We start from the raw sequence: 16,264 nt of genomic DNA, 5'->3' as shown, positions 1-16,264 counted from the left end.
CTCATTTATTAACCAAATTATGAATGGGATTTGTGAACTACAGATAGTACCAATTCCAGGGCAGCTGCTGAGTGTCCCCCAAAAGGTCTGTAGTGAAATAACTGTTTTATTGCAAGTGATAGCCCCAGAGGGAACTTGAAGACGTTTTCTTGCATGCTTTTAGCTATAAAATGAGGATGCCTTATAAGACACAAATGGCACTTAATGAACACACAATAGTTCAGCCTTCACATAATGAAGCTGTCCAGGGAGTTTAATCTAAGTTAGTTTTCTAGATTTTCTAAGTTAGTTTTCTAGATTAAGAGAAAAAGTAAAATCGATGTTTATATTTTTGCCTTTTTTTCAAAATATAAAAGGAAACATTAAAAGTAACCCCAAACACTTCCAAGTTGCAGATGCAGAATTTGATGCTTAATCAAGATTTAGATTTATGATCTTTTTTTTTTTTTTAATGGCATAGCTGAAGCCCTGTCATCAATTGGTTTCTAATCTCTGCAGAAGTACAGTGATTGCTAATGCTATTGTATGCAGTATTTCTAAAAATTATTTTGTACAAAAAAGGGACAAAGATAAAATATCACTGATGGATGATACTGTTTGCATAATGTATACATTCAGACCTCGCCTCAAACAATAGTACAAGAAGGCTTGTTTCCCAATTCTTAACAGGTTTCCCAATTCTAACAGATTTTTTTTTTTTTGGTGTGTTTGGAAGCAAACATCATCAGTTTTAGAATTAGAGTCATGAGTAACGTTTCCATCAGTGATTACTCTCTGGATGAGTCTGATCCTTCAGGACATTTTCTTATCATTTGATCATTTCTGATCAAAATGTCAGAAAATCAGAACAGCTATTCATTCAGCTTTAAATCCAGACTGAAAACAGAAAAAGAAAAAGTCATTTTAAAGACATCATTAAGAAAAATAAGACTGATTCTACTGGCTATTTACTCTATGTTTTGGAAACAGCAAGAGTTGAAAAAAGCAGCTTGAACAAGAGGAAAAAGCTTAGCTTTAGCAATCTTACTCAGAAAAAGCCCTAAAAGAAAATCATTCTGGCCTGATTGACTGCAGGGGAAAGCTACAAAGCTTTCTTAGTATGATAATAAGGAATATCTGTTGGTTCGCTCTTCAGTTTTCACTCTGGGTTGACATGTATACATTGAATGTTAACAAATGAAAGCTTGGGAGAAGAACGTTCTCACAGAGCAGATGACTTGTCAGACTTTCCATATTTTTTGTCTCTTGATAAGCAAAGGAAACTAAATCCTGAAAAAATGAATTTAAATGCAACTTTTTAATTGGTTTAGGGTGTAATTTCTTATTCCTAATAGTGCTATTTTATGTGTTACGTGGTTTTAGTTTTGAAGGATAGTGACCTATTATATGTTTATCTCATTATAAGAATTTTAAGATGTAAGTGATTGAAAGTGAAGGTAGACAAAGGCAAGTAAATACTCTGAAAGTAAGCCTGATTCATTACTGTTCTCTTCCATTTTTTTCTTTCTGTAAGTTTAAATCCATGAAATTATATTAGTATAGAGCAAAAGGAACACATGGGTGTCTTGGCTTAGGCTCTGCTCTTAGTCACTATTATGTAAATGAAGAGTAGATGTGTCTGCAGTGGAAAGAAAGGGTGACAAGTCAGGATGTGATTATGGACATACACAACCGTTATTCATTTAAGTTTTATTGTGTTTGACAGATTAAATGATGCATACAGACAAGCTATAAAAAAGAAAGGATAATTTGTGTGGTATTTTTATTGAACAATTCTGTTTAAATGTCTCTTACTTTCAAGTTGGACGTACTTCACTAACAAACCAGTTTCTAAGTAATAATACAATCAGTCAGTAATTGCTAAAAGGCAGTGCCTCAGGGAAATTACTCTTACCTATGCAAAGGTTTGGTTCCAGGCTTTTTTAAGCCACTCTAAATTGAAATAACACCTAGATGATAGGATTTTATATTTGTTTAAATATTCCAAGATCCTTTGTTTTGGGGCCTTATAATAAAAAATAATATTTTCCTGAAGTGCTCAGCGTAGCATAGGAATGAGCTCACAGACCAGTTCTTATTTTGCTTGAAACTCGTGTTGACTCAGAGAAAAGCTGACTTGAGTCATGGGTAAAAACAGTCTTTTTTACACCATGTGTAAGAGAACACAAGTGCCATCTCTCATTAAATAAAAACTCTGGATAACATTCAGCTGACACACTGCTGCTTTGCATATCACTGTTGCTGGATGAAGCAAAGGAGTTGCTGAATGAACATAACTAGCATGGGAAGTTTCTCATCTTGACAGTAGTCTCACCACTGAGGTTTCCCATTTTGAATTCTTCCCTTCCTAATTATTTTTTTTATTTGTTTTTATTTTTGCTTAAGTTTTATTTTCGCTAAAGCCTTTATTTGTGACTCCACCACACATTCCAAGTCAGGAAAACCTTCAACTAAGCCATGAATTCTTGCACATTTCTTACCCAATCTTGCATATTTCTTACCCAATTACTTTCAAGATCAGTCTTTGAAATAAACCCACTGATACTGCTGTTCTAAAAACATACCTAATATTTCTTTAAGATAAAATACTCCCAGCATATGTTTCCTTTAATACCATATTTCATCCAGTTTGATGTTTATATCTTTTATTGTGACCCATGTCTTGAAATGTTGTACAGACTTTCTGAATGTAAGTTGAATCAATTCTGGACTCTGAATTACCGAATAAGTAGAAATCTTATTTAAGCTATTGTAGTTTTAATGGTGTAAGAAGCAAGTGTTAGAGCTAAGAATTGTCTCAAGATTTATCTCAGTGTTTATGGGGGATTATTTTATTTTTTCTCTTTCCCAAATCTGTTATGGATTTCTATTTTGTGTATAATTCCCTAAAACACACTTTATAACACTGACTGTGTGAACTCTGACTGTGTGAACTGCCTTAATCTGTAACTGATAGAGGCTAACTGGGCCTAAATGTGATATGTGATTTTATAGTATTTATATATATTTTTTTCAATAATCATGAAATTAAAAAAAAAATCCTTATCCAAGTCAGATTTTCCCAACCCCACTTGTTTGAAAAATTAAATGCTATTGATTTTATTTTGAATAGTGCCACTCTGAAATGTTGCAACATTATTTTGTTCTAACTTCTTTTTGATTTTCTCCAGAGATCAAAAATAGCAGTGTATGAAAAGATGTGGACCTACATGAAATCAGCAGAGCCGTCAGTGTTCACTAGGACTACTGCAGAGGGAGTAGCTCGTGTCCGCAAATCCAAGGGCAAGTTTGCCTTCCTGCTGGAGTCCACCATGAATGAATACATTGAGCAACGAAAGCCTTGTGACACCATGAAAGTGGGAGGAAATCTGGATTCGAAAGGCTATGGCGTAGCCACACCGAAGGGTTCTCCATTAAGGTGGGTGGAATAGTATAACAATATAAAATGTGTTGTTATAGTATTCCACCTTCCCTGATGTCCCTGATATAGCTCTTTTTGTTTTGTGTGTGAACATGGTATGTTATTTTTCTTTTCTTCCATTTCATATTTTGTTGATCAACAAAGGTAACAGTTTCTAATTGCAATATGGATTAAGCAGCTATAGTTGGCATATCTTTCAAGGCCATATAAAAACCAAACTGGTTGAACACTAGCTACTTGAAGTCAGCCTCAATAGAATTAACATCACCTATTCTATTTCATCAGCTTTTTTCACCAAATTCAACTCTTTATAGCAGTATTATGCATACATTATCCACATCAGTATCTGCCTACATTTTATGTTTTTTTTATTGATTCTGGCTGCTGATTTCTGAATAAGAAGTTGCTTGTAATATCTTTTTTTCAAACATCGTCACTTAAAGGCAATTATTCCTTCATTAAAGCAGCTTCATTAAAGTACTTTTACTAAAGCGCCTTCTTATTTAGAAAAAAAGAAAAAAAAGTTTGTGTTTCTAGCATTATGCATTTCAGTACTGCCTTCAAACTTACCAGTATTTTTGTTTTCTTGGTATCAGACACACTCAGTCAAGTAGGAGAGTTTTTGGTTACCAGAGAGAACATTTGCTTTTCATTCAAATTTTGAAGGAAATAGAGGTATAGGCACTAGTTCTGTGTTAAAATTGGCAATATTTGCCATTGTGGTGTCTTCAAAGACAAACAGAATTGTCTTTTTCCTATGGTAGACTTGCCAATTTTATTCAAAGTATAAGAATAACTCAAAAACTGTGGGGCTGTGGTCCGTGGTGTCTTACAGCGGTAGGGTGGATGTGAGCTGGGGAGAGGAAATGAGCATGGAGCAACCAGCACTCCACTGCACAGATTTCACACATGTTCTCACAAATAAGGGTTGAAACGGGCTCTGATGAAATAGTCACAAGGGAGATGAGGTGCATTGAGGGGAGGAGCTGCAAGTGCAGATGGAGACAGTTATGTGCAGGAAACAACCAGAGATACCTGTCTACGTCCATGACTGCAGAGAAGGCATCTTAGCCACTATGCAGATAACTAGATTCACTCTTAACTCACTGATTTAACCTGCACATGATACCACAAACCTCAGCAGCCTTAGCTGTCCTGCTGTGATGGGGATGGGAGTATCACCAGACTCATTTCCATCTGCAACAGAAGAAGGTTTGTATGTGCAGGGTTAGAAAATCAAGTCAATTATTTTGGTGACCGAGTGAATTTTTGGTCCTTAACATTCAGTATCTCACAGATTTAAAAACTGTCATATTCATGACTGAACAGAGCGGTAAGAGAATATACAGAGACGAGAGAGGGGAAATGTCAACAATAAAAATATTAATTGTAAAGAAAACCATCTCCTGAGCTCACTGGGTTCTTCAAGTAGAAGGCAGCAGATAATAGGAAAGTGTGATTATCATCTAGATATATTTTCAAAGCACACAGACACTTATTTTTTTATTATATATTTCTAATATATTGCTATTTCCTTCTCAGTGCTTCAGACAACCTAGAAGTGGAAGGAAGCACTGCAGTTGAGTGGAGCTGCTTTTACTGCAGCTCAGCTATTAAAGAAGTGCCCATTGCTGACACATTCATGCTTTACTGGCCAAAGCCAGGCCAAACTTTTTAGGAATCATTTTAGCTGCTCACATATATATCCTAGCAGTGGGCTGTTTGCTCTAAGCATGCTTTGTGGTGCTCTTTATTCCCTCTCATTATTTTCTGCAGGGTATTTAACACCACCAATAACAGATAGCCTGTTATACTAAGCATTAGCAGCCAGTGGTTTTGTGTCACATTTAGGTTTATTTCAGGTTTGTTTAGCTGGCGAGATAAAAATACGTAGGAATAACAGGTCCTAGACATCTAAACAAGCAGTTAGATTTAGAAGGAAGAGGGCCTAGTAAGACAGTTTAATAAGAACAAAATAAAGAAAATAAAAGCCATTATTGTAAGGATCAAGTATGAAATCCTGGTTCCATCCCAGCTGAAGACGAAGATCCCATAGGTTTCAGTGAGGCCACAGTGTGGTCTAAGTTGGGGTCAGCAACTAACACGAGGCCAATGTGATTAACAGCATTTAGTTTTCACCTTCTACCTTCAAACATATTTCAAAAAGGGTGAATCTTACCCAACCTGAAAATCGGACCAAATCTTCTTTCAAGCTGTCTCGACTGGCTGTCAATATCCATGCCTTTCCCGAGCCTTTCTTTCACATGTGCTAAGCTGCTTGTTCTCCTGCTGCACCCAATTCCCTCTCCAGCCCCAGTGACAAACCTCAAGCAACACGTTGGTGCTGCTCACCCATTAAAAAACATTAAGCAACAAACTTAATGTTCTGGACAAAAAGAAAGAATAAGCAACACCTCACATTCCTACCACCTCATCCATGTATGTCAATAGACTCTAGTGCTCAGTGAAGAAGGGACAAGCTTCCTACCCATGTGCTTTTGAAGGGAAAAGATTCAGCTGTAATTTTTAACTGCATGCTTCAGTATTTTCTGAACTCTTTGAAACTGTACAGTGTGCTGGTTTTTCTATGTTGACTGCATCTCACATGGTGGTGTGACTGCTACTGGTCAGATGACTTATGTAACTGCTGCCTGCACAGATAATTGCAAATATTGAACATGCAGTTTGAAATTCATGAAGGGCAGACTAGCTAAGATCATTACATAAATTAGTCAAAAGACGTAATTTGCTGTGGGAGTTGTAAATTTTATGTTTTATTTAATAATCATAATTTCCTATTTGAATTATGTGTAAACCACAAGTTACTTGATGTAGTTCACAAATAATTGCAAGTAACATATAAATGTTAAACATTCACACTCTATTCTTGGTCTCTTCAGGACTAGGGGAAAATATCAATTTATTTCAAATGAATTATTCATATCAAATTATTTACTAAGCTCTTTGAATACCTATTTCACTTGAGGTATTCTGTTCTTAATCATCCTCCTACCTACAATCATTATAAATCAGGAGTTTCTTCACTGAAAATGCAGTAACACCTGCATAAAATTAATGTGAGTATATGGAGAATCAAACTGTATGTTTTCACAGATGTAGCACAGACAGAAAGTGGGGGAGACTTAGTCAGATTCTTTTTCTGTAGCACAGGACTGGTGATGGTACCCTGCCATCACATCACTGTTCCCATGTTCATTACAGAGCACACACCCATCACTTCGCTCATGCAGATGAAATCCACCTGTCAGAGTGATCCAGGGATGGGTCTCTCTGTTGCTCATGACCCTACACATGAGCACGATAGTGGATTTTAATTTGAAACTCTTCCTTATCGGGTTCCATGCCACACTCCTGCAGTGTTCAACCAGTAGCTATTGGCTAATTTGGTTTTTTCTCAGTGCTGGTGGAGTAGTAGGATTCATGCATATCACTGGATGGAAGAGAATGGGAAATGCCTGATGTGTGTTTCTTTTATGCCCGCTGGGCAGTACCACTCTACACATCAGGTGTGTCTCCTTCCTTCCCTCCTTTTCAGTGATATCCATTTCTAGATAATTTGATAAAGGACTAACATTTAAAAAGGAATGTGTGATTGAGGGCAAAGACTCTGGTCACAACAAAAATTGAGTTTCTCTCATAGCACTACCCAGCTGTCCCTACTGTTTTCTCTTCCCACCACGGTAGGTATCTGTCCAAAACTACTGTGTAGTAATCAGCGTGAAATAATGAGTTTTTTTCTTCAAAGGTTGTGTATTGAAAGGCGATTAAGAGAGTGCCACTTCTCTGCTTAGCAAGACCTGTCTTTGTAAATGTGGTGTCATTGGAAGACGGCCTCATGGCCATTGTGGACCACCCCTGGCTTGTCTGCCTTGCCACTTGCAGTAGTCTTTGTTTCTAGAGGACAGTACCTGGAGATCTTGTACTATGCAAATGCTGCGCCTTGCATGCCTGTGCATTTCTGTTTTGGATACGTAGGCATCATAGACAAGTCTGAATAGTGATGGACACAAAAGTTCTTCACTCTTAAGAGGTAATGAAAAATGAATTAGGGGCAATATTGTCTTAAAGGTACACTGAAAGCTTTTTCTACTTTTTTGTACCATGAAGCTGTTTGATGCAAAGATGACAGGTTAAGCTAAAACATCAGGAGTTGTCATTGTTGCCACGACTGTTTTAACTGAGGGCATTGTGCTGGCCTGGCCTGCAGCCCACAGTGTGCAGTGTGAATAAATGAAAGCTGATCGGGTTTTGAGTGTCTGCTGAGACACTTTGAGTCCTGTTACATGAGAGTGGCATAATTAAAAACTGTCGTGTGAATAAATGTGCTGATATATTTTAGAGATTGGTGGTGGTCCTTCACCAACCTGATGAAATCCAGAGCGGCATTAAGTTCCTGCTTTTGCAATTACAGGGAGTGATTATAGAAATGAATATAGGATTCTATATTTCATTATTCAAGTCCTTATTCTTTTAATGTAGCAAAAGAATAATTCCACTTTGACTTTAGAAGGAATTGTTCATGTTCTAGCGAGGAAGGAGAAAAAGGCCACACAGTGATAGATGATGACATGAGCTGACTCCTTACACCAGCTAAAGTGCCAGTTCTTCCTCCACTGAAGCAGGTGATGTGGATGTAATTTTCTGTTTGTTCTAGCAACTGGTGTGAAGTGCAGAAGTGCAATGTGAGTTAAGCTGTGGACTTTGGTTTCTATCCCTCACAAGGAAGGAGCTCCCTGGAGAGAGCTTGGAGTGCAAAAGGCATCCTCAGGGTGCCCTGTCAATATATTATGCAGTTACCTATTTGATACAATTGTGCAGTACTTGAAAGAGCTTTAAGAGAAGGCTCTGTGATGGAGGGACCTTTTTCTTGAAGAAGCCCGCAAGTTTATGTGAATAAGGTAAAAAAGATCTGTTGTGATGGGGGTATCTGTGGGCTTTACAACCTACTGTCTTGATCTCAGTGACTTTAGCTAGTCCTATTTTTTTCAGGTAAATCTCTAAAATTGCAGTTCTTAGTTTCCATGTGGTACTAAAGCTGACAGTGTCGTCCTTTGCTTTTCACATATATATCCAGTCTGGTCCCTTGGTTAGAAATTTGTGTTTCAAGGAAAACTTTGGTAATGCATGCACATTAATATGAAATACTGATAGACCTTGCATAGGATGGGATATTCCTTATTCTTTGTTTTGGACATTTTTCATTGACGTGAAACAATCTTAGGAAAATAAGAATAAATCTGATAGTATAATATCTTCTGATGGGAGCGTTAAACTTTTTATCAAATTCTGACCTTGATGTTTTCAGAGACTGGAGTATAAGGATCTTATTGTAGAAAGATTTCCCAGATCATCATTCACTGTCAAAGCTGTTTTTTGTTAATACGCTATGAAGAGATAGAGCCCAGTTCTCTTTCACTAGAGTTTTTCAGAGGTTTTGTACTGTGGAATCCATGAATCTTGACAAAACATAGAGTTTTCCCAGGAGTGGAGCTTCCGTGTGCAAGTTGTGTTGTAAGCAAATGCTTATTTTATGTCCACTCTTTGATGCACCCTATATTGTTCAAAGGACTTCATAAATTTATTTTTAAACTAGTATTAGTGATGGAGCTATTCTACCATGTGTCTTTCTACATATCTCTGTTCCTGTTCCTAGAAAGATACAGAAATAGGCAGAGGTAACATACACTTGGGTCACTGATGTCAGGTCTGTGCCCTGCGTGCATTTGAATTGTTCTGGTGATTCAGAGAGGAAAACAGGTATTTCTTCTTCTGGCTAGCCATCCATCCAGCTGGCAACACTGGTGTCCAAGCACCTACCCAGGTCATACTGGAGACATATGTCTGTTACAGTGACGAGAGATACAGAAGAAGCAAGTTCAATTCTTTTTCATTTGTTTCTCTTATTCTGCCAGAATGCCTAGTCTTGCCCATAAGCAGCACCATCATAATACAGGCAATTGTTTCAGAAGAGCACTGAAGGAGCTAGAAACTGTTGTTGGTTTTGTTAGATGTAGAGAAGATATAGAGACAACTGGTGAACAATGGAGACGATGAAAAATTGTGTTAGTAACATGAAATAAATGAGTTTGACCTCTATTTTTGTAAAGCAAGGGGCACTGGAGAAAACAGGAATCCCTGCATAGTTACAAGGCAATCTGTTGGTATTTACAAGAACAGGATTTTACTCAGGTATTCAACTTACTGAGATTATATAAGGTTATTCATTTCCGTGATGCAAAATGATTTGAAGACTAGAATGTGTTCTGTAACATCTTATGCATATTGCAAACATTATCCCATTTTGACTGATGGTGTAGATCATACTGTATAACTTCACATAATATTCTTCCCTTTACTTTAGGCATAACAAGGCATGAAATAACACCCCACTACCCCACTACTACTGTGTCAGAGCTTACAGTAGATTTGTTTTTTTTCTCAAGTGGGTCAAATCCTTCAGAGATTATTAGGTGTTCTGTCAACTAAAAATAATATTTACTAGGTAAAAAGGCAGAGAGTGGGCCACTGTTTAGCAAGGAATGTAAAAGTCAGGGGTCAAAATAAGATCAGTGAATATATAAAGTCTGGCAATGAATGTTAGCAAGTTGTTCCTTCAGCTGAGTCCAGGAGGCATACTTAGTTTCTATTACCTGGATCATCTCTGATTATATCTGTTTGAAGACAGAATGTCTGTTTTAAAGGTAAAAATAAAGCCCTTGAGAACAGAGATCAGAATCCGAGTTTGCTCTCTTCCCTTGGGATGATTCATGTATTAATTTTCTCATTTTTAATTAAGGTAAGGGTCTCCTCCATAAGGAAAGAGTCCAGTAAAAAAGAGGAAAAAATTATAAATGCACTAGACATTTGGCTAATGAGCTCCACTGCAGGATGTACAAGCAAATATATTTAAGCAAAATCTTCTATTTGGGAGATTTTTGTTCCATCTTGCATTTTTTACAAATAGAGACAAAGTAGAAAGGTAGAAACAATCTTGACTTAAGTCACCAAATTGCAAAGAAGAGCACTGTTATTGAGAGTTTCTGATATTTGTATCTCTAGAAAAAAATATCTCTTTAGTGTCCATGATGCTGCCCTCACTGCACTTTCTCTGTCCTTGGGGAGGGGGGGTTGGGAGGAGGGAACAGCAGGAAAAAAAAAAAAAAAAATGTATATATCTTTGAAGTACTTCAGAGAGACATCCCTGATCTACCTGGCTCCACAGAGCCTATTTCTGCATTGCCACTTTCAGGAAGTTTTCACCCTCAGACTTCAGGGGGGTTTCATAATTGAACAAAGCTCTCTGGTCTGGAGCAGAAATCAAAGGTCACAGGAATTTGTTCTGTTGCCCTTTCTGTTTTCCCATACTGAGAATGATGATACAAGGCAACTAACAGCAGGTGAAGCTCTTCCAAGAAACTCAGTTCCCAGTTTGGTGGCACAAAATCACATTATAGTACCTCTGCTCATGTCACCCTGTTCCTTATGCCAGGAAAGATCCCTGGGAGCTCAGTAAGACCAGTTGTGAAACAAACTTTCTGAGCAGGACGGAGACAGCTGGAGATATTGCAGTGATGAGTGCAATGATGCAGGCTATGGAAACAGCAATGAAACTACTGCCTAGAAAAGTAATTTTTATCTAAACATTGCAATGGCAGTACGTATTCTTAAATTTGCAGTGGATCTCAGTACAAGAGGTTAAACTATCATTCCATCTTTTTTTCTTCTTCGACATTAGCTTAACAGCACAATGAGATCTTCTTTTTTTCCTTTGTTTTCCTTTTTTACAAGATATTTTTACAGGAGCTTTGTCCTTCTGATATTTAGTGATTCCTAAAGGTGCAATTTCTGTGCTACCTTATAGAAATATTGTTGGGGTCAGTCTGTGGTACTCAGGACCATAACATGTTTTATAGCAGGCTCATTTTCTACAATCAAAAAGAAATCAAGGCATTGAAAAAAAAATATTTCTTCTTTTGTTTGTCTGCTCCAGGTTTATTTGAAATCAAACAGAATAGGTTCTTCATGTTATCAAATTTGACCAAATGAAATCTGTCAGGTTATTCACTTCTGTGTCAGGAAAAAAAGGGACATTATATATTTAAACATAATCAATGAACTTCCCTAAAACTGTGTGTGAAAACCAAAATCTCTCAAAAATACTGATACCATTACTGTATACATGTCTTACTGACTTTCTGGAAGTTTTCCAGGGCTTGATAAGAATTAATCCCCAGAGTATGCCAGTGGGATACAAAAGGGTTATCATTGTTTCCGATCTGCAGATGCTTGGAGGAAAAAAATCTGTTTCTTGGCACCTCAGAAATAAATTTCTCCTGCCCTTTTCCCTGCCATTTCCTCTGTCCTTTGTAAAGTAGCTCAGCAGAGGGCAAGATGCAGCCTATTATATTTTAACAATGCAGCTCGTTATTATTTCTGTCTTTTCGTTTTATTACAACTCTCTGGCTGTTTAGGTGTCAATTCCCAGAAAACTGCCAGGCTTCAGAATATGTATTCGTTAAGGGCACAAGCCAGCTATGCTTTGAAGTTGATGGTACAGTTCCCATCAAGTAAAAGGCCTATCCCACTAAGATAATAATTGTCCAGGTAAATTGTAGGTAGGCTAAAGCAAGGGAGCAGGGCACTGAATGGCATCTCAGCGGCTCGTAACAATAACTCTCCGTGGAACTGACATTTGAGAAACAAATAATACCTTCAAAACAGTTTGCAATTAATCTGTGTGGTAGTTGCAAAACTGCCCACTTCCAATTGGCAGTAAGTACCAGATGGACTCCCAAGAGACACAAAATGACCATTTAGTCTTCTATATGCAGCCTTGGCTTTGTGAGAAATCAAAAAGGAGGAAGGAAAAAAAAAAAAAAAAAAAGAAAAAAGAAAAAAAAAGTTTATTTTCTTTTTCATGGAGTTTCTTTGAGCTGAGAACAGTATTTTAGACTGGCACACTGAGCAAAAGAGTAGGCAATATGGAGAGAGTGAACGTCCCAAAAGGCAAGGTGAAAAGATGTTCCCAATGAAGAAAGTGCAGAACAAGATTCAGCTCTAAAATGCAGCTATCCCCACATCAACAAGCTGTTCCCAAGGTGCTCAGGTTCCAGATAAAAATGACCATGTATGTATCTCACAAACCAACACAAGTTTAAAAGATTGCATGATAGAACAAATACTTATGGCTGATCAATAGTCATTTCTCTGAACTGGTCTACCTTGTTTGTGGTAGGGAGTCAAAACTTGTGCTCTTTTTCTCAGTTAGCTGTCTCTAGATATCCTTTCTGCAAGTCTGCGTGTATTTTTATAGCCAGAAGCTTTACTTACATCTTCTGCCTTCATTCCTCTGCTACCCTTTTCAATTAAGTCACTCAGAAAGAGTTTAAATCAACACTGAAACAGGATTTAGATCCTGTTTAACTGTATCTTAGCAAATCACACATGTTAAACAATGCCATGTGTTCTTTTGTTGAGTGGGACTGTCTTTTAACAGCTTTCAGCAGGATTGACAGTTTTCTGTAGTCAGCGTTTGACTACAATTTTCCCTGCACTTCTTAAAAGCCAAAGGTCAACTGGATGAAAGGGGAGCTATAGGTCCAAGCCTGACCTTACACAGAGACCTGTTTTATTGTTATACTTCAGTTATTTCTTTCCACTCTGAAAAGATATATGAAAAGAATAATCTGCCTCCTGGACCCAGAGAAGACAGGGTTTCTTCTTCCTTCCTTCCTTCCTTCCTTCCTTCCTTCCTTCCTTCCTTCCTTCCTTCCTTCCTTCCTTCCTTCCTTCCTTCTTCATTCCTTTCTTTCTTCATTCCTTTCTTTCTTCATTCCTTTCTTCCTTCCTTTCTTTCTTCCTTCCTTTCTTCCTTCCTTCCTTCTTTTTTTTTTTTCATGTAGCTAGGAATAGCATATGTGCAGGAAGATCCATCTCCCTTGCACCTTCCATTATGAGCAGCAGGGATGAGCAGGGGCTGCAGGTGAGAGCATCCCCAACACCTGGCAGCCCATCTGTTACCTCCAGGATAGGCTTCCTGTGTACATAATTACACATTAGGCTCGTTTTGATCTATTGCTTATATGGTTCAATCTAGTGAAGCCAAAATTTGCAACCATGTGTACCTTAAGAGAATGAGGCTCTCTTACATTTAGAGTGAGACTTTGGCTTTCTTGTTATGGATGCAGGCAACTGATTTTGCACACAGCAGTGTGGAAATTCTTTCAATAGCATTTTAGGCTGTGTCATGTGTGTGATTCAGATCAATTTTGGATCTTAAAATTGAGTCTACAGAAAAGCTCATTGGATGTGGTTGGAGTTCTGGAAGTTATTTCCTACATAATATCTCAGTTTTGTGTGGGTAAGTGAAAACACCCACATTTCAGGTGCCAAAATGCAAATGCTACCAGGCAATTACCTAGGTTCTTACATTTTCAACAAAAATTTTGAATTTGTGCTGCATTTCCAAAAATGCGTTTTACTGGTTACAGCACAAAGCAGTAAGAATGAGGATGTAGTTTGACGCTCATTTCTTTATTAGTTGTAATTAAAAATATTATTTCCTTCTGTGGATAAAGCTCAGGGACTAGCCTACATTCATATGCGCCATGCTAAGATCCACCTCCTCAGGTTTCAATCAGTGTATGTTATTATTTTAATTGTATTCTAACATTACCTGCTAATAAGGTTTGTTGTTGTTTATTGTGTTTGCTTTTTTTTTTCTCCTTTAAATCTACATGAACACATGACAATTAGTTCTAGTTGTGCAGAGTTTAAACACTGTGAACGCAGGCTATGAAAGTGCAGTTGAAAGTGAACAGAAAGTCATCACAGTTTCTTGAGGACTTCAGAATTTTTCCTACCACAGTTAAATAAACAGGCTGCTACTTTTGGCATCTCTTTTAGATGTGGGCAATTATCCAGGGTAGTTTCCAATTAGAGTGCTTTTAGTTCATCCAATTTGTAGACCACAAGAGAAGATATTATGGCATCAAATAAAATAACTGCAAACATTCAGACCACATCTAGAATACCACATCCTTTTTTGGCTTCCTAATTCAAGAAAAACATCAATAAATTGAAGCAATTTCAGCAGAAGCTCATCAAGATGGTCAGGAGCTGGAGCACCTGCTCTGTGAGGAGAAGCTGGGGGAGCTGGGCTTGTTCAGCCTGGAGCAGAGATGACTTTGTGGAGGATCTGATGGCAGCCTCCAGAGCCTATGGGGAGGTCACTGAGGAGATGGAGCTGGGCTCTTCGCGGCAGTGTAGGTCAGGAAGATAAAAGACATTGGACATAAGCTGAAACAGAAGTGGATAAGAAGGAGAAATTTTTTTCCCCGTGAGGATTGTCAGGCAGTGGCACTGTTTGCCCAGAGAGGTTTTGCACTGTCCATCCTCAGAGGTTTTCAGACCACAACTGGACAAAGCCCTGAGCAGCCTGGTCTGACCTCAGGGCTGAGCCTGCTGTGAGCAGGAGCAGAGACCTCCTGAGCTCTCTTCCAGCTTGTGCTATCCTGTGATCCTTTTGTGACATTACAGGTTGGACATCTCCAGCCATCACATTTAATCTCCTGGAACTCCAGGAGCATTCAGAAAGTGGCAGGAGCTTATGGAGGGGGTTGTGTAAGTTTCCTTCCTAGTAAAAGTCTTTCCCCAGCTTGTACAAAAGTTGCTCCTAACCACCAGCCTGCAGTTACGATTTCTGTGAATTAAAAGTCAGTCAGTTGATCTCATCTAAATCCCAGCCTCATGCTGGAAATGCAAAATAGAGTAAGGGTATGTGAACTCAGTGAGGTGGCAGTGCTGAGTATCTCTGCTTTACCAGGGCACAGGGAGCCCTTAAGTTTCTAAGTGACCCTACAGAACTGCTGAGCGGTTGAGAGCAAGCACATCTGTGGAAACCCTAACAGCAGGGTCAAAAAGTGGAAAAGTTTTTTTATTTGGGGAGTCAGAGAACTCAGGTTGGCTCTCTCTCACTTTTGGCAGGGTTTTTTTCCAGAAAAGTCAGGAAAATCTCATGGGTAAAGACTGAATTGAGAGCATGTGCACAGCCTATCTAGTCTATCTGTAGTAAGTAAGTGACTTTCACTGGGAGGCCAGAAGGCAAAATTCTGCAAATTCTTGCCTGAGAAGGCCCAAAGATTTCTGAGAGGCAGTGAAGTGTGGTTGACTGAGCGAGAGGTTGGAAGTCATGCCATACTGATGAGCATAATTATGATCCTGCCCCCCATTTCCTGGGAGTCTTGGCAGAGGTCAGCTCACCTTCTGGCTTCAATTTTACCTCTGCAAATTGAGGGTAATGACAATTGCCCATCAGTCTTAGAAGAATAGTGAAGATTAATAGCATAGTGTTTACTGTGCTGTGAATATATAAAGTCCATTCCTACATGAGATGTTTGTATTCTTATCTCAAGTCCATGGAAGTGTGTGCTTCAGAATGAACCCCTCAGTAGGTTTATCCGTGCCTTTGATCACAGAGACTGTTTTAGAGGCAAAACAACAGACAAAAAGTAACTTCAGCTAATGGTTTATGAACAGTGCTCTATGAACATGTGTTGTTCTGTCTTCGCTTTAGATAGCAACGGCAGAAATCTCCATCAACAGTGTACCCTCTTTCCTCCTGCTTTTTTATTAAAAATACATGGCAAGTGGGCAAGTATTCAGGGTGACAACAATTGCAATAGCTGGATCTCCCTGTTCACTGTAGAGATCTGTCAGTAATTTGTGTGCTTTGTAGTCTCTATAGCCTGGCTGCTTGTGTTTGAAATGTCACAAGTTTATTACAGTATTACCTGTGAGTGTGTTTAGTCTACCTGGTTATGA

At 38.3% G+C, this 16,264-nt stretch overlaps 1 protein-coding gene across 8 annotated transcripts in view; it reads left to right on the top strand.

The window, feature by feature from the left end:
• Nucleotides 1-16,264, top strand: part of GRIA4 (glutamate ionotropic receptor AMPA type subunit 4) — a 224,035-nt gene that overhangs the window by 177,705 nt on the left and 30,066 nt on the right. For all 8 annotated transcript variants that reach the window (XR_007168812.2, XM_013178125.3, XM_013178131.3 and 5 more), the window contains exon 13: nt 3,171-3,418. Coding sequence is in view for 7 of the 8 variants with exons in the window: in XM_013178125.3 (XP_013033579.1) it covers nt 3,171-3,418 (248 nt within the window). In the remaining variant the exon portion in view is untranslated. The remainder of the gene's footprint in view (nt 1-3,170; nt 3,419-16,264) is intronic.

Source organism: Anser cygnoides, chromosome 1 (genome assembly GCF_040182565.1).
Source record: "Anser cygnoides isolate HZ-2024a breed goose chromosome 1, Taihu_goose_T2T_genome, whole genome shotgun sequence".
In the NCBI taxonomy this organism is placed as follows: domain Eukaryota; kingdom Metazoa; phylum Chordata; class Aves; order Anseriformes; family Anatidae; genus Anser; species Anser cygnoides.
Note: the sequence above shows the minus strand (reverse complement) of the source record. Positions and strands in the feature narration are given on the sequence as shown.